General features: G+C 43.4%; 1 protein-coding gene across 1 annotated transcript in view; it reads left to right on the top strand.

Annotated features, from left to right (window-relative positions):
- rbm20 (RNA binding motif protein 20) overlaps positions 1 to 23,564 on the top strand; it is a 76,733-nt gene that overhangs the window by 47,185 nt on the left and 5,984 nt on the right. Inside the window, exons 2-10 of the mRNA XM_080519571.1 lie at positions 5,715 to 6,732; positions 7,687 to 7,751; positions 8,171 to 8,283; positions 9,812 to 9,912; positions 21,334 to 21,480; positions 22,144 to 22,275; positions 22,365 to 22,444; positions 22,617 to 23,328; positions 23,407 to 23,493. Of these exons, the coding sequence (XP_080375697.1) occupies positions 5,715 to 6,732; positions 7,687 to 7,751; positions 8,171 to 8,283; positions 9,812 to 9,912; positions 21,334 to 21,480; positions 22,144 to 22,275; positions 22,365 to 22,444; positions 22,617 to 23,328; positions 23,407 to 23,493 (2,455 nt within the window). The remainder of the gene's footprint in view (positions 1 to 5,714; positions 6,733 to 7,686; positions 7,752 to 8,170; positions 8,284 to 9,811; positions 9,913 to 21,333; positions 21,481 to 22,143; positions 22,276 to 22,364; positions 22,445 to 22,616; positions 23,329 to 23,406; positions 23,494 to 23,564) is intronic.

A 23,564-nucleotide genomic window follows, 5' to 3' on the forward strand; every position in this document is an offset into this window, starting at 1 on the left:
ACAATACACACTGCATGGTGAGAGAGGGGCGAGCTACACTAATACAATACACACTGCATGGTGAGAGAGGGGCGAGCTACACTAATACATTACACACTGCATGGTGAGAGAGGGGCGAGCTACACTAATACAATACACACTGCATGGTGAGAGAGGGGCGAGCTACACTAATACAATACACACTGCATGGTGAGAGAGGGGCGAGCTACACTAACACAATACACACTGCATGGTGAGAGAGGGGCGAGCTACACTAATACATTACACACTGCATGGTGAGAGAGGGGCGAGCTACACTAATACAATACACACTGCATGGTGAGAGAGGGGCGAGCTACACTAATACAATACACACTGCATGGTGAGAGAGGGGCGAGCTACACTAATACAATACACACTGCATGGTGAGAGAGGGGCGAGCTACACTAACACAATACACACTGCATGGTGAGAGAGGGGCGAGCTACACTAAGACAATACACACTGCATGGTGAGAGAGGGGCGAGCTACACTAACACAATACACACTGCATGGTGAGAGAGGGGCGAGCTACACTAATACATTACACACTGCATGGTGAGAGAGGGGCGAGCTACACTAATACAATACACACTGCATGGTGAGAGAGGGGCGAGCTACACTAATACAATACACACTGCATGGTGAGAGAGGGGCGAGCTACACTAATACAATACACACTGCATGGTGAGAGAGGGGCGAGCTACACTAACACAATACACACTGCATGGTGAGAGAGGGGCGAGCTACACTAAGACAATACACACTGCATGGTGAGAGAGGGGCGAGCTACACTAATACATTACACACTGCATGGTGAGAGAGGGGCGAGCTACACTAACACAATACACACTGCATGGTGAGAGAGGGGCGAGCTACACTAATACAATACACACTGCATGGTGAGAGAGGGGCGAGCTACACTAATACAATACACACTGCATGGTGAGAGAGGGGCGAGCTCCACTAATACATTACACACTGCATGGTGAGAGAGGGGCGAGCTACACTAATACAATACACACTGCATGGTGAGAGAGGGGCGAGCTACACTAATACAATACACACTGCATGGTGAGAGAGGGGCGAGCTACACTAATACAATACACACTGCATGGTGAGAGAGGGGCGAGCTACACTAATACAATACACACTGCATGGTGAGAGAGGGGCGAGCTACACTAACACAATACACACTGCATGGTGAGAGAGGGGCGAGCCAGGGCGAGCTACACTAATACAATACACACTGCATGGTGAGAGAGGGGCGAGCTACACTAATACAATACACACTGCATGGTGAGAGAGGGGCGAGCTACACTAATACAATACACACTGCATGGTGAGAGAGGGGCGAGCTACACTAACACAATACACACTGCATGGTGAGAGAGGGGCGAGCTACACTAATACAATACACACTGCATGGTGAGAGAGGGGCGAGCTACACTAATACAATACACACTGCATGGTGAGAGAGGGGCGAGCTACACTAACACAATACACACTGCATGGTGAGAGAGGGGCGAGCCAGGGCGAGCTACACTAATACAATACACACTGCATGGTGAGAGAGGGGCGAGCTACACTAATACATTACACACTGCATGGTGAGAGAGGGGCGAGCTACACTAATACAATACACACTGCATGGTGAGAGAGGGGCGAGCTACACTAATACAATACACACTGCATGGTGAGAGAGGGGCGAGCTACACTAATACATTACACACTGCATGGTGAGAGAGGGGCGAGCTACACTAATACAATACACACTGCATGGTGAGAGAGGGGCGAGCTACACTAATACAATACACACTGCATGGTGAGAGAGGGGCGAGCTACACTAACACAATACACACTGCATGGTGAGAGAGGGGCGAGCTACACTAATACATTACACACTGCATGGTGAGAGAGGGGCGAGCTACACTAACACAATACACACTGCATGGTGAGAGAGGGGCGAGCTACACTAATACAATACACACTGCATGGTGAGAGAGGGGCGAGCTACACTAATACAATACACACTGCATGGTGAGAGAGGGGCGAGCTCCACTAATACATTACACACTGCATGGTGAGAGAGGGGCGAGCTACACTAATACAATACACACTGCATGGTGAGAGAGGGGCGAGCTACACTAATACAATACACACTGCATGGTGAGAGAGGGGCGAGCTACACTAATACAATACACACTGCATGGTGAGAGAGGGGCGAGCTACACTAACACAATACACACTGCATGGTGAGAGAGGGGCGAGCCAGGGCGAGCTACACTAATACAATACACACTGCATGGTGAGAGAGGGGCGAGCTACACTAATACAATACACACTGCATGGTGAGAGAGGGGCGAGCTACACTAATACAATACACACTGCATGGTGAGAGAGGGGCGAGCTACACTAACACAATACACACTGCATGGTGAGAGAGGGGCGAGCTACACTAATACAATACACACTGCATGGTGAGAGAGGGGCGAGCTACACTAATACAATACACACTGCATGGTGAGAGAGGGGCGAGCTACACTAACACAATACACACTGCATGGTGAGAGAGGGGCGAGCCAGGGCGAGCTACACTAATACAATACACACTGCATGGTGAGAGAGGGGCGAGCTACACTAATACATTACACACTGCATGGTGAGAGAGGGGCGAGCTACACTAATACAATACACACTGCATGGTGAGAGAGGGGCGAGCTACACTAATACAATACACACTGCATGGTGAGAGAGGGGCGAGCTACACTAATACATTACACACTGCACGGTGAGAGAGGGGCGAGCTACACTAATACATTACACACTGCATGGTGAGAGAGGGGCGAGCTACACTAATACATTACACACTGCATGGTGAGAGAGGGGTGAGCTACACTAATACAATACACACTGCATGGTGAGAGAGGGGCGAGCTACACTAATACATTACACACTGCATGGTGAGAGAGGGGCGAGCTACACTAATACAATACACACTGCATGGTGAGAGAGGGGCGAGCTACACTAATACAATACACACTGCATGGTGAGAGAGGGGCGAGCTACACTAATACATTACACACTGCATGGTGAGAGAGGGGCGAGCTACACTAATACAATACACACTGCATGGTGAGAGAGGGGCGAGCTACACTAATACAATACACACTGCATGGTGAGAGAGGGGCGAGCTACACTAATACAATACACACTGCATGGTGAGAGAGGGGCGAGCTACACTAATACAATACACACTGCATGGTGAGAGAGGGGCGAGCTACACTAATACAATACACACTGCATGGTGAGAGAGGGGCGAGCTACACTAACACAATGCACACTGCATGGTGAGAGAGGGGCGAGCTACACTAATACATTACACACTGCATGGTGAGAGAGGGGCGAGCTACACTAACACAATACACACTGCATGGTGAGAGAGGGGCGAGCTACACTAATACAATACACACTGCATGGTGAGAGAGGGGCGAGCTACACTAATACAATACACACTGCATGGTGAGAGAGGGGCGAGCTCCACTAATACATTACACACTGCATGGTGAGAGAGGGGCGAGCTACACTAATACAATACACACTGCATGGTGAGAGAGGGGCGAGCTACACTAATACAATACACACTGCATGGTGAGAGAGGGGCGAGCTACACTAATACAATACACACTGCATGGTGAGAGAGGGGCGAGCTACACTAATACAATACACACTGCATGGTGAGAGAGGGGCGAGCTACACTAATACAATACACACTGCATGGTGAGAGAGGGGCGAGCTACACTAACACAATACACACTGCATGGTGAGAGAGGGGCGAGCTACACTAATACATTACACACTGCATGGTGAGAGAGGGGCGAGCTACATTAACACAATACACACTGCATGGTGAGAGAGGGGCGAGCTACACTAATACAATACACACTGCATGGTGAGAGAGGGGCGAGCTACACTAATACAATACACACTGCATGGTGAGAGAGGGGCGAGCTCCACTAATACATTACACACTGCATGGTGAGAGAGGGGCGAGCTACACTAATACAATACACACTGCATGGTGAGAGAGGGGCGAGCTACACTAATACAATACACACTGCATGGTGAGAGAGGGGCGAGCTACACTAATACAATACACACTGCATGGTGAGAGAGGGGCGAGCTACACTAATACAATACACACTGCATGGTGAGAGAGGGGTGAGCTACACTAATACAATACACACTGCATGGTGAGAGAAGGGCGAGCTACACTAATACAATACACACTGCATGGTGAGAGAGGGGCGAGCTACACTAATACAATACACACTGCATGGTGAGAGAGGGGCGAGCTACACTAATACATTACACACTGCATGGTGAGAGAGGGGCGAGCTACACTAATACAATACACACTGCATGGTGAGAGAGGGGCGAGCTACACTAACACAATACACACTGCATGGTGAGAGAGGGGCGAGCTACACTAATACAATACACACTGCATGGTGAGAGAGGGGCGAGCTACACTAATACAATACACACTGCATGGTGAGAGAGGGGCGAGCTCCACTAATACATTACACACTGCATGGTGAGAGAGGGGCGAGCTACACTAATACAATACACACTGCATGGTGAGAGAGGGGCGAGCTACACTAATACAATACACACTGCATGGTGAGAGAGGGGCGAGCTACACTAACACAATACACACTGCATGGTGAGAGAAGGGCGAGCTACACTAATACAATACACACTGCATGGTGAGAGAGGGGCGAGCTACACTAATACAATACACACTGCATGGTGAGAGAGGGGCGAGCTACACTAATACATTACACACTGCATGGTGAGAGAGGGGCGAGCTACACTAATACAATACACACTGCATGGTGAGAGAGGGGCGAGCTACACTTAACACAATACACACTGCATGGTGAGAGAGGGGCGAGCTACACTAATACAATACACACTGCATGGTGAGAGAGGGGCGAGCTACACTAATACAATACACACTGCATGGTGAGAGAGGGGCGAGCTACACTAATACATTACACACTGCATGGTGAGAGAGGGGCGAGCTACACTAATACAATACACACTGCATGGTGAGAGAGGGGCGAGCTACACTAATACAATACACACTGCATGGTGAGAGAGGGGCGAGCTACACTAATACATTACACACTGCACGGTGAGAGAGGGGCGAGCTACACTAATACATTACACACTGCATGGTGAGAGAGGGGCGAGCGAGGGCGAGCTACACTCATTCAACCATCAGTGTGGATCAGGAGGAAACAAAGGCTGAAGCAGCAAGAGGAGACCAACAACCAGGGAGTCCAGTCATCACACAGTAATTATTTACTGTGAGAGGAAGTTTTATTCACAGACAAGAAACTATTGTAGATAACCTTAAAGAATCAATAGCACAGTTTGCATGCAGTTCTTTCTGATGACACCAGGGGGGGCTCAGCCCCACCTGCCCCTAATGACTAGTAGCCACTGATTGAGATATTTGCTTCTAGAAATATGCTGGGTTAAATGCAGAGAAATAATTTCCCCAAGAAGGATCAGCTAAATATACAAAATCCAACAAAATATTTACAAGTATTTACATTTACAAGTTTTGCCTGATGGGGCAGCGCCTGTTTCTTATTTCTCTTTTTCTTTTTTCTTTTCCCCTACAGTCTCTCCACGGGTCCTCTGGACAGCGGTGACTCAAACGGCCTCCAGGTGGGCGTCCAGCTCCCGGGCAGCGTGCCGACGGGGCCTCAGCAGCAGAACCAGCAGCTCCTCTTAACCCCGGCGAGCCTGCAGCTCGCACAGCTCCAGGCCCAGCTCACGCTCCACCGCCTGAAGTTGGCTCAGGGAGGCAACGCCGCCGCCGCCGCCTCCGTGTTAAATCAGGTCTTTTCCAATGTCAACATGTCCCAACCGCTGTTCAATCAGCTCCAGACTTCCACTGTGGTTGGAAATCCGCAGGGGGCCTTTCCCTCCGGGGTGCTGGGTTTCCCGTCTCTGATGGGTGGAGGATTTAACCCGAACCCCGGGAACGTGAGGATGAACCAGGCTTGCGGCGGCTCGATGGGCCAACAGGGAGGTGACTATGTGAAGAAGTCGGGGTCCACTTACCCTTCAGATGTTGACCGCCGTCCACAGTACAACTTAGCCGGAGGAACGGTGGTGGCCACCAGCGCTGACGGGCAGTCCACAGCCGTCAACACGCAGGCAAAGAACATGAACAATGTGGCCTTTCAGAGAGAGTTCTACGGGCAGGACCTGCAGGGGCAGCCGGGGGGGTTTGGCATCAATGAGCAGAAAGTCAATGTCTATAACTCCACAGGGCATAAGGAGCAGTGGAAAGGTCATGCTAATTTGACTCACGCTGCAAAAGTGGATTTAGTTTCTAATCCTGCGACGGTGTGGACGGCAGCTGGGCAGCCGCTCCGGTCCAGAACAGAACTGTACAACCCGGAGGAGCCCACCTCTGAGCCCAAGCTCAGCTGCAGCGGCAGCGTCTCCTCCTTTGTCTCCGGCGGCTCACAGGGATTCGGAGGCTACCCACCGCTGCATGGCGGCGAGGAAACCTTATCTTCAGGTACGAGGACGCTTCAGCCTTACCAGGTTGACGACTTCCACGCCGTCACTCCCACTCAGCTGCCGCACCAGTGCAGCATCTGCGACAAGAAGGTCTACAACCTCAAGGTGAGAGACTGTAAACACCTGTAAGAGCTTGAGCGGCAGGTTCTCATGTCAAAGGGCTCAAATTCTGGAAAATTGACTTCCAAAGGTGTTCCAACAGTACTAATCGTCCCCGTACCAGAAGAAGACAGTGTGTCCTCTCTCTCCCTGGATCGTTCCAGGTTTTAAAGAGTGTGTTGCTCCAAGCAGCCAATCAGAAATCAAACCCTATATAGTGTCATCGGGGGTTCAGCCAATCACAATCAAGGTAGGCTCCTCCCTTTAGACTCCTCCCACAATCAGGCAGCTCTGCTCTGGCACATGGCACCACGAGAGGAAGAAATTCCTCCTCTTCCCAAGATGGGCATGTGTGGGCGGAGCCAGTCCAGCTCACACAGACACAGCAGATTCTGAATGCAGCTCCTAGGATCCAATATTCTAATGCAGGAGAATCAAGGAGGAGCTGGAAACTTTGAATACGAGGTTTCTGGAGCGACCAGGAGGAGGAGGAGGAGGTGAACGGCTGGAGAACATGACTCCTATGAGATCGTATCAATCAACCAGGAAGCATCACAAACTTTAGCTCACACCAGTACTTTGAACACAGACAACATGGTTTTAATTCGAGTATAATGGGATTTTGTCTGGTTTTCTAAAGTTTTCCCACAATGGATGGCCCTTTTGCCTTGTCGCTACACATTCTGAGTCGAGTGACGGCCACTCACCCACACTAATCCCAAATGTTGCTTCTGTAATTGCCTCCAGCTGTGAGCTTATGCTGGGGGCATGTGAGAGCTACCGAAGGAGGGCAAGCGTTGAGCTCCATCGTTTGAGTCTAAGTTTGGATGTCTTGTGTGTGTGTGTGTGTGTGTGTGTGTGTGTGTGTGTGTGTGTGTGTGTGTGTGTGTGTGTGTGTGTGTGTGTGTGTGTGTGTGTGTGTGTGTGTGTGTGTGTGTGTGTGTGTGTGTGTGTTTTCAGGACTGGGACCAGCATGTGAAGGGAAAACTACACCTGCAGAACCGGACTCTATACAGTAATGAAAGGTGAGTGAACCGCAGCACTCGAGTTCCCTGTAGAGAATTGTGATGTTCACCCTTCTACTTGTTTTCTGCCACCGCTGACGGGTTCCAGCATGGGTACGTCTCACAATGATAACTCCTTGACTGCTTGTATCGAGAACATTTTTAAAACACAGCAAAGCAGAGAAATAGAGCTTCACATCCATGTATTAATTATTATGGTGAACCCTCGGCCTTTCAGTCAGGAAGGGGTTAATAGAGTGTGGAGCATTAATAAGGTCTCATTTTTTAGATTACTTTCTCAACAATAAATGTGCCTGTTTCTTTGGTTTTGTCATGTCCTTCACTGGTGGTGGATGTCAGCCCTCCCTCGCTCCACAGACAGCAGTCTTCTTCTTCGACGAGTGACCGCAGCTAAAGTCGGCCTTCTGTGTTTGTTGCAGCTCGGCGGTTGCGTCGGCCGGAGCGGTGTACTACGCCACCCACGGGACCGCTGACAGCGGCGTGAACGCTGAGGCGGGAAACGCCATGGGGGTCTGTTCTGCTCCAAGTCAAGGTGGGTTAACCCCTTCATCATCATCAGCATCACACTGGCAACGCTTTCTTTAACTGCAGACGTAAGAAGGAGGGTTTTTGTCTGCTAGCATATACAAAGACAACGTCTTTGATTTGATTTGATTTTTTTTTTAATTAAAAATATTGATTAATATTGTCAATGGCGATAAAATATCGCCATTGACAAATCAAACGTGTATCTTAGTTTGCTGGAAGATTTATAACATTTGGTTTATTTACAGCAGATACCACAGTATTGTGCGGTTAAAGAGTAATTCAAGGAACAGCTGTTGCATCTAAACCAGGTGCCTCACATCAAATTATTTTATTGGCAACCTTGAGCGACTAGGACTTAATAAGTACCTTTAGAATGTAATATTGGGTATTTATCAAACCAGGGATGGAAAACTTTAATCGTTGTTTATAAAAAGTGCCAAAAGTATGTAAAGAAACCAAAATATTTCCTCCATGTGTAAGAAGTCCACCAACTGCATGTCTCAAAAAGGGGTATGAAATGGTTGTTTTAATGTTTTAAATGTATTTAGAAATACAGTACTGCAGTTAAACGTGGTTGTTACTGATATGTTCTACAAAAGGTTCAGCCAAACAGCTCAACACAAATATGTGTCTAATTTATCCAGATTGTTCTGCTCAAACCTTTAAATTATTACGGAAACATGAGTATTCTCATCACTCCACGGGGGAAACTGGTACAGTCGGATGTGATACCATAAATAATTTTTTAGCTCATAATTGTATGTTATTTACCACTTAATGTTAATTATGCTGTGGTGATGCGAAAGAGTGAATCATATATGTGGGTTTTATCTACCAGGTGTTTCTTCAGGTGAGACGTTCACAACACTTTCACTGCTGGAGGCGTCATTAGCTTTGTACAGAGAGGTGAAGAGGCTCCTCCCACTTTAAAACATAGTGATGAGAGCAGCAGGCTGCAGTATCCATGGCAACGCCTCAGGTCAGCCTGAAAGAGTCAGGAAGTGTCGCAATGCCAGAGGACGGATCATGTCACACTGCAGTTCTAGTTTATTATCTGATTTTCTATTGTAATCCTGCTCAGTAGTCCCACTTTTTATCAATGTACCTGGAATGAGATTACACATTTTTTTATGAACTGTAACGGATTACAGTTAAATGTTTTTGTATCCTAATTACGTAATGCCGTTGTATGTAATCCGTTGCTACCCAACCCTGAATATTAGTAGCACCTCTACATAGTGTGATCCAGGTCAGTGACTATTTATTACCTCAATAATAAACATTTAGTTGCATTAAAACCTTCAATAGTATTCCCTGTGTGGGCCGTGAGTATGTGGGGGTTTTTTGGTTTTTGTTTTTGCAATTCAATTCATATTTATGTCTCTTTTTTTGTTTAACTTAATACCTTTTTTTAAGGACTAGCAACTAACTGTGGAAAACCTTTTTGATTGTTTGACCAGGAGCCATGTTATTAACACTTGGTGGGCTAATTTCTGACTAATTAATATTGGCTTTTCAATCCATTCCCACAGACATGCCGTCAGGAGCCAATGCATCATACTTACCAGCTCCGGCCATGAACACGTATCCCATGTCCGATGCAGGATTTGCCCCCCACCAATCAGAGTCAAAGGTGCGTGATGGTGTTTTCATATACATTATCAATCTGTGAATTCTGTTGAAAAGTGCTGTTTTATTATTTTCTAATGACTCTACTGAGACCATGATATACCTACTAGGAGCTCACCAATTGCATAATCTTGTAAGATGATATTATATTAGATCCTGTCTCTCAGTACATTTCTTCCATGTGTTTATGTTCTGAACAACAGGAAGTAGTGCAGGAGGCGTGTTGTGGTTTGACCCTGAATGGTTTTCATGTGATGAATGAACCCTGATCTCCTTGTTGACAGCCTCCCAGTGGCCGTTGTCCACGGTTGACAACTCTATTCTAGCAAAGGACATCACTTGTCGAACGAAACTGGATGTTAGGAACTCCCGTGTGATTTTTTTTTTTTTACTATTTTATCATCAGACAGAATGGAGATGTACATCTGTGAAATATTACATTATACACTTTATATTGGCTGGTATGTTAAAAGTAAAGGATTTTTATAGGACATTTACCAGAAACAGTTGTTCATAGCTTCATACATAAACTATATATACACACACTATATTTTTAACTTAAAATGTAATAGTTTAATTCATTTTAATTGTATCATTCAACTTATGAAGCACTCTAAATTAACAATTGATTGCAGTGCAGGTTGCGAATCTAATTCATGTCAGTTTTTGTTTTTTTAAATAGTGTGACATTTTGGCTACCTGCTAAAATTCTGGACTGAAAAAACAAACTCATCACAGCTTCTGTGACTGCTGGGAGGATAAAGCTAACAATACTGCCGCCCTGCAGTCACATTCAAGCCCTAAATATTTGTGCTATTTTTCCCGCCGTTGCAAAGCAACAGCTGCTGAGAGCAAGCTTGTAACTGGAGAACTGACTTGTGGCGGCCAAGCGTTCATAGCGACGTCGCTTTTTGATCCTTGGATGTCGACTCTTCCTCTCATTGTGAAGCAGAATTCACCAAGCGTTGGATTGTTCACCACTAATAGGGAACGTGAGCTGGTTAGACCGTCGTGAGACACGTTAGTTTTACCTACTGATGATGTGATGTTGTTGCAATAGTCAATTCTATTGCAACAGACCTGGACTTCAACCTCTCGTCTGACACTGATGGTGACAGTGAAGAGGAAACCTTTGCACAAAGAAATAATAACTGTGAGGTGCTTGGTTCAGAAAGGAAAAAGAAAATGTACTGATCCATGGAAACATTAACAAACTTACATGATGAAGAGAAGAATAAAATATATGATTTAGATAAGGAAATAGAAAATAACTCAATGATCCCTGTAAATGAAAATGAGCATTATTCTGAGGAACAATTGAATATTAATGTAAGGTTGGAAGATACACTATCTGTTCAACAGCAGGAGTCTAAAATGTAATTTATATAAAATATAAGATTATTTAAAAGAGGTCAGAAAAAGCTTTAGTATAATAGCAGTTACTGAAATATGGCTGAAGGATGGTGATATAGATGGAGCTCAAATTGATGGATATGAGTTGTTTTTTAAATAGAAAAAATAAGAGAGGTGGAGGGGTCGCTCTATATATAAACACAGCTCTGAAGTGTAATATTGTTAGTAATATGACAACTAGTATAAACAATATTATGGAAATTATGACAGTAGAAAAAATATATGAAAATGTCAAAAACATTATAATCAGTTGTGTGTATAGAACGCGTGTAGAATCATTCAGTAACAAAATGACAGCCGTTTGACAAAATCAATAATAAGAGTGTGTTTGTATGTGGGACTTCAACATTGATCTGGGCAATGAGACATCAAATGATTTCCTAAAAACAATAGTTTACGTATGTTTCCGTTGATAAATAAACCAACAAGAATCACAGAGTGTAACAGTCATTGACAACATTTTCACAAACGTATCAGAGGGAATAGAAATAGGTGGAATCTGACTGACATTAGTGATCATTTACCAAAGTCTGCATCTCATTTCTCCCCCTTAGCCCTTTATCTTACCCCTACCCCTCTGAAATGCACGTTCACGAGAGTCTGAGGAGTGTCCCACTTCACTACTGCGCAGAGGTGGAGGGGTGAGGGGAAGGGCTATTCACCCCTCTAAACGAAGCGTTTACAGATGCACACTTTAAACAGAGGGGTAGGAGGAGTTTCAAACGTTCACCAACATGGCGCCGAAGGACTCGCATTTCACATATATACGCTTCTAAAGTTATATAAACCTGTTGTGTTTTATACTAGTAAGAACGGCAGTAGCGCTGCCGTATGTAGCTTCTGTGTGTATTTGTTTCATAGAGACCGTGTTTATAACATTTTATTATTACACTGTATAGTTCCAAAGTCTTCTAATATGGGTGTTTTGAAAACAGGGACCAGAGCAAACAAGGAAGCTCCTCCGCTTTCACATGGTGAATGAGGAAATATTTCTGAAGTCCAAATACAAAACCTGAAGTAATCCATGTCTCCGTCTATTTCTTCACCTTGATGTGGAAACGAAGCAGCCAAGCTGCTGCAACACGGGGAATTCTGGACGGCAGGACGATGATCCTGCTGGAAAATCAACTAACATCCGTGGCTCAGCTCTGTTGAGATAACGGCGCTGTATTATGATGTCACAACTGTGAGACGGAGTGAGAGGGGCGGGGCTGAATAGAGTGAGAGGGGCGGGGCTAAGAAGAGGGAGGGGGGGGGGGTCCCAAATCTAAGGGCTGAAACTTTTACCCCTTTGCCCTCGTTTTGGAGGGGAAGGCAGAGGGGTAGGCGGAGGGCTAAGGAGTACAAAAGAGAATTGGGATTGGGCCAAAGTAATATCAACTTTTCCTAATTATTTGATGAAAGAAAATGTGGCTATACATGTTGTAAAGAAGATAGAAAATGAGTTTAATACATTTTTTGTTAATGTCGGTCCTATTCTAGCTAAGAATATTCCAAACCTGGTGAACAGTGATTTGGGTGGAAACATAATGGATAACATAAATAGCATTTTTCTTGATCAAGTAGAAAAGGATGAAATACTGAACATTGTAAATAATTGTGCAAGCAAAAAAATCAACTAACTATGATGATATAGACATGTTAACTTTAAAGAATATAACAGAAAGCATCATAGAGCCTTTCACCTATATTTGCAATCTATCATTTTATACAGGAGTATTTCCGGAAAAAAAGAAAACAGCAAAAGTAATTGCACTATATAAAAAATGGCAATAAACGTGTCTCCAATTACAGGCCAGTATCTTTGTTTCCACAATTTTCAAAAGTATTAGAAAAATTCTGTGTAAACAGACTGGACAAATTCCTTAACAGATACAATATTTTGAGCAGTAGTCAGTATGGATTCAGGACCAACTGCTCATCAATGACACTTATGGAACTGACAGATGAAATATCCACTGAAATAGATAAGAAACAGGTTTCAGTTGGTGTTTTTGTAGACCTCAAAAAGGTATTTGACACTACAGACCATACTATTCAACTTAAAAAAAAAATTTTAAAAAAACTTTGCAAATATGGTGTCAGAGGGGTGGCACATCATTGGGTGACAAGTTATCTAGGAAACAGAATTCAGTTTGTTCAAATGAATAATGTAAGATCTGAAACATGCAATTAACATGTGGGGTGATATTGTTAATGTCTCAAAACTGTTCAAATGTATTCTTTTTGCTGATGATACCACCTTTTTTATACCACAGAAAATCTTGAATGTACCTTGGAGGTGGCCAGAAAAGAAATGAAAAATCGTTTGATGTAAATAAATTATCCTTAAATATTGAAAAAACAAACTTTATGCTATTCAGTAACAGAGGCAAAAACTGATGCTTCAGTAAATACAGAAGGTATCGAAATTAATAGAGTAAATGATATAAAAGTTTTAGGTGTTATTCTTGATGATAATCTGACTTGGAAATCACATATTAATGGAATAAAATTGAAAATGGCAAAAACAATTGCTGTGTTAAATAAAGTAAAGTACTTAGATGATAAAGCTTTGTACCTATTGTATATTTCAATGATTGTTCCATATCTGACTTACTGCATCGAAGTGTGGGGAAGTGCATGTACAACTTCCATCCAGCCAATCTTTACTTTACAAAAAAGAGCAATACGAATTGTTAGCAGAAGTCATTACAGAGATCCTTCAAACCCACTGTTTGTTAAATTGCAGTTGTTAAAATTCAATGAGTTAGTAGATTTCCAAATGTTGCAGATTATGTATAAAGCTCATAAGAACATTTTACCAACCAACATCCAGGAAAAAAAAAGGGAAAGTTGTTATAATTTAAAAGGATTCGAAATATTTAAAAAGCCAAGGTTCAGAACTCAACTTAAGGAGTAATGTGTTACAGTGAGACGAATCAGTTTGTGGAATAATCTGAGCAAAGAAACGGAAGAATCTAAATCACATTTTATCTTCAAAAAAAAGTCTCAAAGCCAGTATGTGGAGTAAATACAGGGACATGTGTTAGTCTAAGTTTTGGCATGTTTGTTTTGTGGAAAAATGTGAATTGACGTGTGATCATTCTGTTTGTTTGGTCGGTTGTTTTGAAATAAGAAATAATGAAATGTAAAAAGGTATGTTGGCCTGCAGCTTTTGATTATTTGTATGATGTGTTTAGTTAATTAATATCTTATGAAAGACGGGCCGATTTTTTTCTTCTTTCTGCTCCTTTTCATTCACATGGGTAAGATTTATTTACATTTATTACATTTCCTTGATGTTATTGAATGTTTTATATATAAACAGCATTTTTTTTTTTTTTTAAAGAAAACTTTTATAAATAGTGAATCTCTAAAATTCTGGACACTATAGATAAAATGCCAATATTGTTAAATAGTTCTGGTATAGATATAAAGGCATGTGTCACTTCTTCACACTAATCAGTTCACTGTTATATTTTGTTGTTTTTTTTCAATTGCCTGAAAAATCTATTCAACAAGAGCCTGAATTGTACTGACAAAAGATTTGCTTCTATGCCAGGGTGGGAATATTTAAAGTTCTGCTAACTTCAGAACATATTGGTTTCCATGGTTCCTGTAAAATAAAACATGCCACATTTTATTTTACAGGAACCATGTGAAAAAAAACACCTTTTTATTTATGATGATAATCTGTGAAATGAATATTTGTTTAAAAAAAAATGCACTTAAAACAACAACAGTAATAATAGACAGAGGAGACAAGCAATCAAACAGACAGACAGACAAGCCGTCATTAAACAGATGGAAAATTATAGACAAAAATTATTGTTATTGGCGACAAAACACCACTGGCCTAGGTGGCCTACAGAGAGGGCATATAAAAAGATAAAAGGGGCAGAATTTGTATTAAAAATGGAAGTTTAAATTAAAAGTGAGTCTATAAAAGTGGGTTTTTAAAAGAGATTTAAAAGAAGTCAGTGATTCTACAAGCCTCATCTTGGGCAGGTCGTGGTGGAGAACACACCCTCAAGGTTTACGTTTGGTTTACGTTTGGACTTTGGGATGAGCAGTGGGAATCCAGCTGACGAGCTCTGGCTGTGAGCAGGCTTGTACTGGATTATATCTCAGGAGGTCAGTATAAATCAGACAGGGAGCCTGTGGAGGGAAGCCAGGACAGGTGTGACCTCGCTGCTGGAGGCGACGGAGGAGCTCTGAAGGGACCAGAGAGGACGGAGCTGCAGGAGGCTGAAGACGAGAGAATGAAGGAGTTTTTGATGAGAGCATTGGCTTCAGTCAGGACTTCTGCAGTTTCACCTAAACACAACCTCCACCACCCCCTTCACCCCCTCCACCACCCCCTTCACCCCCTCCACCACTCCTCCACCCCCTCCACCACTCTTCCACCCCCTCCAACCCACCCCTCCACCACTCCTCCACCCCCTCCACCCCTCCACCACTCCTGCACCCCCCACCCCTCCACCACTCCTCCACCAGGCCACAGTGTAGAGTTTCAGCCTGGTGAGAGACGAGGTGGGGGTGTGTGGAGTCGGCTTGCGAGCCTCCGTGCCAGAATGTGGGGAGAAACTGTGAAACCAAACTGAGCAGATCGTCCGACACGGATCCTGCAGAAACAAACAGAGAGGAGAGATTCCTACACATGTCCTCCAGCGCCGTGATCTCCTCCATAATTAGTCCCACTTGAATGTCTTTGACTTGGTTGACCAGGTTGAGGTGTCAACTTTGTGTTAAGAGGACAGACTTTTGCGACTCACCACCACAGCAATCAGCCGTCCCGTTATGACTGGTGAACGCTGAAGTGAGTAACACTGATTCTCACTTTGAAATGGCACATGTTTATAGGTGACGTCTATTCTGAACTAATGGAACATTTGTCAATCCATTGTTGGAAGAAAAATGCCCACATGTGAGGATAATATCCATTTTGACAAGATGTTCCAGTTTCCAGTGGTCCAGCGATTGAGTCATGGGCAGACAAGATCTTTATTTCTGTTTAGGTTTCTTTTATTTTAACCATTTTTTATCCAAGTTAGTAATTAAAGTGAGACCTGTCATTCATACTAACTCAATAAATTACAGACATAAGGGCATATGGAGACCAAAGTCTGGCCTGTATGATCCAATCGGAAAGTTCAGATTTATTTTCAAAGGCTGTTTGGGCCGCATTAGTTTTCTCTCAATATTTGGATCTACACAACATGAAGGTCATAATGTTAGTGCTGATGACCGGTGGACGCTTTGGTATCATTCAAAGGTTTCCTGGAATTATACCAACAGATGAATTATTTCATCAAAATTGATATTAAGCCATCTGGATGTAAGACATGTGATGCATGAATTGAGGCTTTTCTACACAGTGAATATCTCAATCTTCTCCATAATTTTCAAATTTGTTTTGCCGGACGGCCAAATATGTCCACTCCTATTTGAATTAATTTTAATCAAACTAGTTCAATACCAGCTCTTTGTGTGTTATTGTGGAATAAAAAAAAATCAGACAATTTTAGAGGCTTGCTGAAGCGCCTCCTTATGAGCGTGCCATAATGTTTGTAGTCAGCAGTAATGGCTCCTGTTTAAAAGTGGATTATTACTGCAGCTGAGCTTCCAGACCCACCCACCACGCAGAAAGCAGCCACCAGGACTGTGGTGCTCCTGACATTTGAAAGACATTCATTGATTGAGTCTGTTTATTGAGCATAACCTGCATCGACCTTTCTATGTCCCGGTTGAGTTTGTGGCCGCGATGTGAGCTCCTGATAGAATTATCACTCCGGGGTTTGAAGCCAGAAACCATTAAGATGTGGCAGAGCTCCAGTGACGGAGCTTACTCACATCATGTGTGATCCAAAAAAATAAACCATGATATTATCTCTCTTTAATTCTAAATAAATCCGACGAGAGTTTATTAATTGTGAAAGCATTAGACCAGTAATTAACCATTATATCTCAGTGAGTAATATATTAGAATTGTAGATTTTCCTTTTTCAAGGTACCAGTTTTTTGTTTTTTTTGTGGGAATTTTAGTCACAAGATGATCAGATTATTCCCTGACATGCAGACGAAGTCCCTCCGATTATGCAAATCATCCCTCCTCCGCTTTCTACATTCCACTCCTCAGCAAAGCAAAGCGTGTGCTCTCGTGATTTCTCTGGACTGATTTAAAGGGCGAGGCTGGATGCTGGTCTGAAAGTGGAGTACGGACCCCCTGCGGGTCTCACACATGGAACTGTCTGTCAGACATGGCCTGATGGCAAATATAGCCTTTTACAGGGAAAGTGGAACATCCACTAAATGCTGGCATCGAGCTCCACAGAACGAAGACAAAACACAACATATTATTACTTTCTTAGTGATTGTCTCTGAAGTTCACCTTGGAGATTAAAAAAATGAAACCAAGCTGATACCTAACCATCTAATCAACAATACATTCCTCTGTTAACAAAACACATTGAACTGTTTCAATTCCTACCGTCCATTCAGTTAAGAGGAAAAAGTGTGAAGGATGTGGAGACATGTGTGTCACTGCACTTGGCAGCCTGCAGGGATTCATGTCAAACGTGTGAAATGTCTGGGGCCAGTCAGTTGACGAGTCCCGAAATCCAAACAAGAAAACTTTCATTATCACTTCTGCACGAGCGCCAAGTCGCTATTATTAGCCGCAGACAGACGGCTGTATCAAGGAAGGCCAACGACATGGCATCACGTGTGGCAGCGTTGCATTCGTGTTGAAAGGTAATGCTACACAAATAACGTGGTTTTTTTCTTTTTATATGCACAGGAAGAGAAGTGCAGGTTTAAAACATAACTTCCTTGTATAGTACAGCTATATTTTTATGTTGAAACATAAATAATTTCAAAATAGCTGAAGGCCAGCAAAGCAGTGACTTAAATCTGTGGCAAAACAAAACAAAGGAGGAATGTCACCATCCAGTGGCCTCTCGGAAAAAAGGATTATTGATGAATAAAATAAAACAGTTGACACAGCAAATGAATGAAACTGTTGTATTTTTGACCTCTTTTTCTCCTAAAATTTCAGGAATAAATGAAACTAATGTAAGTCCAGAGACTTCTGTCCACTATATTTATTGAACACAACAGACTTACCTTCCAACCACAGCTTGTCCTCTGTGGTTTTACAACTTGGGACTGGAGGATGGCGTTCTGAGTCACTTTACAAGCAGCTTTGTCTCCAATCTGAAAAATGAATGACAGTAAACTAGTCAGTTCAAGCCCTTAATGTATCACACACAACAATTATACATATAATAGTCTAAACTGCAGTGAATGCTATGAGTGCTGAAATAACAGTTTTATAGGATAGAATGAATTAAAAAAAATTAAGAACAATTTCAATTTAGAACACAAAAAAGAGAATGGCATACATATTACAGTATTAATAATAATAAAGAAAATTAAGGCACACGGAAGAAAAATAAACAAACATAGGCAGACCAGTGTCATTAGCAAGTACAGTATATTCAAGGCAAATCGTGCGGTCTATTATGAGATCTGTATGATCTGTAACTTGTAATAATTTACAAAATAGAAAAAAGATAGACGGATACATAGATACTATTGATATTATTTTTTGATTTCCAGTTTGTGAGTATGGTTTCCTTGGTGATGGTTCGGCTACAAGCAGTAGTTTAGTGTGTGATGAATCTAGATTGATGGTTGAGAACTCTCCTAGAAGGCAGAGTGTGTGTGTGTGTGTGTGGGGGGGGGGGGGGGGGGGGGGTCCTGGAGGGCAGAGAGGGAGTCTGACACCTCCAACAAAGTGAGAGAGAGAACAGAACCATCTGGCCTGGATGTAGCTGTCAGTGGTGTTTTGTATGCAGTTAGTACATGTATCAGAGTTTGTGGTGAATTTAGAGTTTCTGTCCTGTGAGGTGAGTTCTGTGTATTGTTTTGTATTGTTTCAGTTGTAGATTTGCATTTGTAGACATACTATAGATGTTATTGCATATCTGAGTCCAGAAGTTGGCATCAGGACCAAGTGACAGGTCTGGTTCCCATTTGTGATGTGGAATTGCCAAATCTTTGTCTGACTTAGTAATAATTTTATGCAGTTTGGTTGTGAGTTTCTTTCTGGACTTGATATTTAAGAGTTCTGAAGACAGAGGAGGGAGTTCTAGATTTATTTGTTTGGTTCTATATGATGATAGTACTGAAGATTGTAATTGTAAATATTCCAAATATTGTGAGCTCCTGATGCCAAACTTCTGGACTAAGTATGAAATGAGACCAGTGTGTTATCCTGAAAGATGTGCCGTAGGTGTGTGATGCCTTTTTCTACCTATGTGCGCAAATGTAATGGTCTTTTGTTTATTTGTAGATCCAGGTTATTCCAAATAGGTGTGACTTTAGATAGTGCCAATCTAGAATTTGTAATTTTATGGAATTTCCACCAGGCTGCCAGAGTCGAGGAAATTGTTGGAATCTTCAAGCATGGATGATGTTTAACTGAGTGATTAAGGAAAGGTAGGTCTGAAATTGAAATATTATTACAAAAAGTTTCTTCTATATCAAGCCAGGTATGGTCTGATGGGTCGGGATGAGTCCATTTGTATATGTATTGTAATTGGATAGCTAATGAATAATGAAAAAGATTTGGAGCAGTGAGGCCTCCTTGGGATTTTGGTTTCTGTAAAGTGGAGAGTTTTATTCGGGGTGGTTTGTTTTGAACCAGGATTGGGTTGGAGGGATTGGTATCATTCTGAAAAGGTAATACATTTTTGGAAGGATAGACATTTTTATTGCAGCTATTCGGCCAATGAGGGATATCGGAAGATTTTTCCAACGGTTGAGATTGTCAGTTATTGTCTTGAGAAGAGGAGTGAAATTTAGATGGAAGAGCTCTGACAGCCTGGGGGAAATGTTTATGCCTAAGTATGTAATAGAAGTTGTGCATATGGGAATAGGGGGTGTATGGACTGCCTCACCCCAACTATCCCCCTTCAACGGGAGGATAATGGATTTATGAGGGTTGATCGAGTAATCAGAGACATTCAAATAGGTTTGTATGAGCGAAAGGGTTTCTGTAAGGGTTGTTGCAAATACAGCAGTATATTGTCAGCATATAGACTAATTTTATGATGAGCATTAGGTGTCTCTATTCCTGAGATATGCGGGTTCTGGCGAATTGCTGCAGTGAGGGGTTCAATGAATATGGTGAAAAGGGAGGGAGCGAGTGGACATCCTTGCCTTGTAATGTGAATGGTTGTGATATGAGTCCATTGGTTAGTACTGTGGCGGTAGGTGAAGTATGCAAAATGTGAATCCAGTTAATAAATGATTCCCCAAAGCCACATTTCTGGAGAGTGGATGTTAGAAATGACCAGTTAACTCTGTCAAAAGCTTTATCTGCATCTAGTGAAACAATGATTGTTGGATGCTGTTGCAATGTTGAGTATTCCATTAAGTTGAACAATCTGCGTGTATTGTTTGAGTAGTAGCTTCCTTTTATAAGTCCAGTTTGATCTGAATGTATTATGGCTGGAATCACTTTTTCTAATCGATGGGATAATGTTTTGGTAATTTGAGGTCAACGTTGATAAGCGATATGGGGCGATAGCTGGATGGTAAAGTTGGATCTTTACTAGGTTTAAGAAGAAGTGAGATTATGGCAGAATCCATGTGAACATAGCTACTTTATTAATCCCGAGCGAAATTTAAGAGGTCGTATGATTGCAGTACCTATCCTGCTCACTGGATTACTTGACCGGCAGCTGCTGTTTTCAGCGGCTGCATGCGTCGCCTCAGAAATCCAGCGCTCAGCATGGCCACGATAGATTTACAGGATAAACTTAACAACCAAATGCAGCTCAGGGTACAATGTTCACGGACTTAACAGAATTGTTCACAGGCCTTCAATTCTGCTCCTTTTGTCAGAAGCAACACCAAAGTGCCGCCATAGGTTTGTTTTACATGCTCTGTGGGTTTATAACTGGGATCTTTTTACATAAAACAACTGCTGCTCAAAGATGGCGCTCCTCTTTATTGTTTGCAGACTTTTCCGCCAAGAAAGGCGACGGTGGGTCGAGTTGTTCACATCTGCAACCTCCCTGAAGGCAGCTGCACTGAGAACGACGTGATCAACCTGGGACTGCCCTTTGGAAAAGTCACCAACTACATCCTGATGAGGTCCACCCACCAGGTAAACCAGGGTCATAGTTGAACAATAGGAAGTTGATTATTTCAGGGTCTGCAAAAAGAATATGTTTCTGCAAATAAAGGATAATTTACAGTAAATTATGGGCATTTATGGGATTTTTCCCCAAAAAAATCATCCAGAACCACTTATTGTGTCGCAGCAGGTGTATGAGAGGAGAAACCTCAATATGACTGAAGCTCCACATGTTTCAATGCCTCAGTGTTTCTTTGTGGTTCAGTCAGTAATGTTGATTTTAAGATAATTCCGATTTGTCACAAATCTCTTTGCGAGTTATTCATGGTTATCATTTTTCTGCTGCAGCTGTTGTGTGCTGTTATACATCGCATCCTTTTTTCAACAACTTATTGGCCGTTTAACTACCAGCTCGACAGGCCTCACCGGCTATAAGGTTTCATCTAATAGAGCAGCAACACATCACCCTATCAGATTTAAAGCATCTGTACTAAAATGGAGGTATCGGTTGCAAGGACTAAAACAAATGTTATGATGTCCTGAAATCCGAAGCCTTGTGATGGTGATTTTTAAAGGTTCGCTTGCATCCACTCTGACATCTGACACGAGAAATATGCTGGGCAGCTCTGGCCTGAAAGGTGGAGCCTGTCGAAGGGGAAAACACTTCACTTGGACGTTGTGCTCTCTCATCAGGCCTTCCTGGAGATGGCGTACGTTGAAGCGGCTCAGGCCATGGTGCAATACTACCAGCTCACTCCAGCGATGATCAACAGTCAGAAGCTTCTCATACGAATGTCGAAGAGGTACAAGGAACTACAACTCAAGGTAAAACTTTACTGTAAATCAAGCTGCAGCTTAAAGCGGTCGTGGGGAACTGTTATTAAAAAAAATGAATTAATATCTTTTCTGCACAGAAACCAGGCAAAGATGTCGAGTCAATCATTCAGAATATCACTTCACAGCGGGAAAGAGATGAGATGCAGGAACTTGAACCGTAAGGAAGCTCTTCATTCTTTCTCTTTTTCATAGATGAAAAGCCAATTATAAAATAAAAAAGTACTTCAATAGCCTTTTCACTTTAAGCACTCTGATAGTTCAAATGTGTAAAATAATACAAAATCAAGTTGTATGAGATTGTCAGCATAACTTGCTTGGTTTCGCTCCAGCTACGTGGCCGAGAGGCCGCGCTCCCGCAGCCCAATCAGCCGCTCTCTGAGCCCACACTCCCACAGCCCCAGTTTTACCTCCTGCAGCTCCACACACAGTCCACCGGGGGCACCGTGCAAGGGCCCAGAGAGAGGCAGCAATGGGATGGGTCTTCACCGAGCCTCCTGGGATTGGTCCTCACACCGGAGGGGTGAGGAGGAGAGAGAGAGGGAGCGGGAGAGGGAGAGGGAGAGGGATGACCCCTGGAGGAACGGCATTAGCTTGGATGACGATCGGCCTAATGGACGTGCGGCCAGTCGTTGGAAGGCCTACCACAAACCCTCCGACCATCTCAGTTTGAGATCGGTGGACGAGCGAGGAGGCGGAGGCGAGGGGACGAGAGGCAACAGGGACCGGCACCCGCGAAGCAGCCCTCAAAGCTCCTCCTTCAACTCCTACAGGAGCGTGGATGACGACTTCTTCATGGAACACGTATACAAGTCTGACAAGCCGTCCAGACCTTCGTACCAGCGGCACGACGCCAAGACAAAGAGGCGGGATGGCAGCAACTACCACGTCCGGTTGAGACGCTCCGAGTTTGAGATGAGCAACGAGTCACTTTGTAAAACCTCAGAAGACAAGAGGCAGAGTTCCCCGGGCCGGGGCAGGAGCAAAAAGACCAGCAGGAGGCACACTTCCCCGGAGAAACACAGAAATAACACAGAACATTCAGTGAGTAACTTGCTGGTCACTTCTATAAAGCTCCTGTGAAACACCGTCACATCCTCATGTTGAATTCTAATATTTCAGGACTGCCAGTCTGGCGAAAAGTCTGTGTCACCTCAGTCAGTCAGTAAGATAAAGGAATCTACAGAAAGAAGCAAAGATAAAGAAACTGTAAGTATTCATTCATCCGTCCATTCATTCATTCATCGTCACAGATTTAAACTTCTTGAGGAGCAAAGGTT

This window comes from Blennius ocellaris, assembly GCF_963422515.1.
Source record: "Blennius ocellaris genome assembly, chromosome: 3".
NCBI classification, from domain to species: domain Eukaryota; kingdom Metazoa; phylum Chordata; class Actinopteri; order Blenniiformes; family Blenniidae; genus Blennius; species Blennius ocellaris.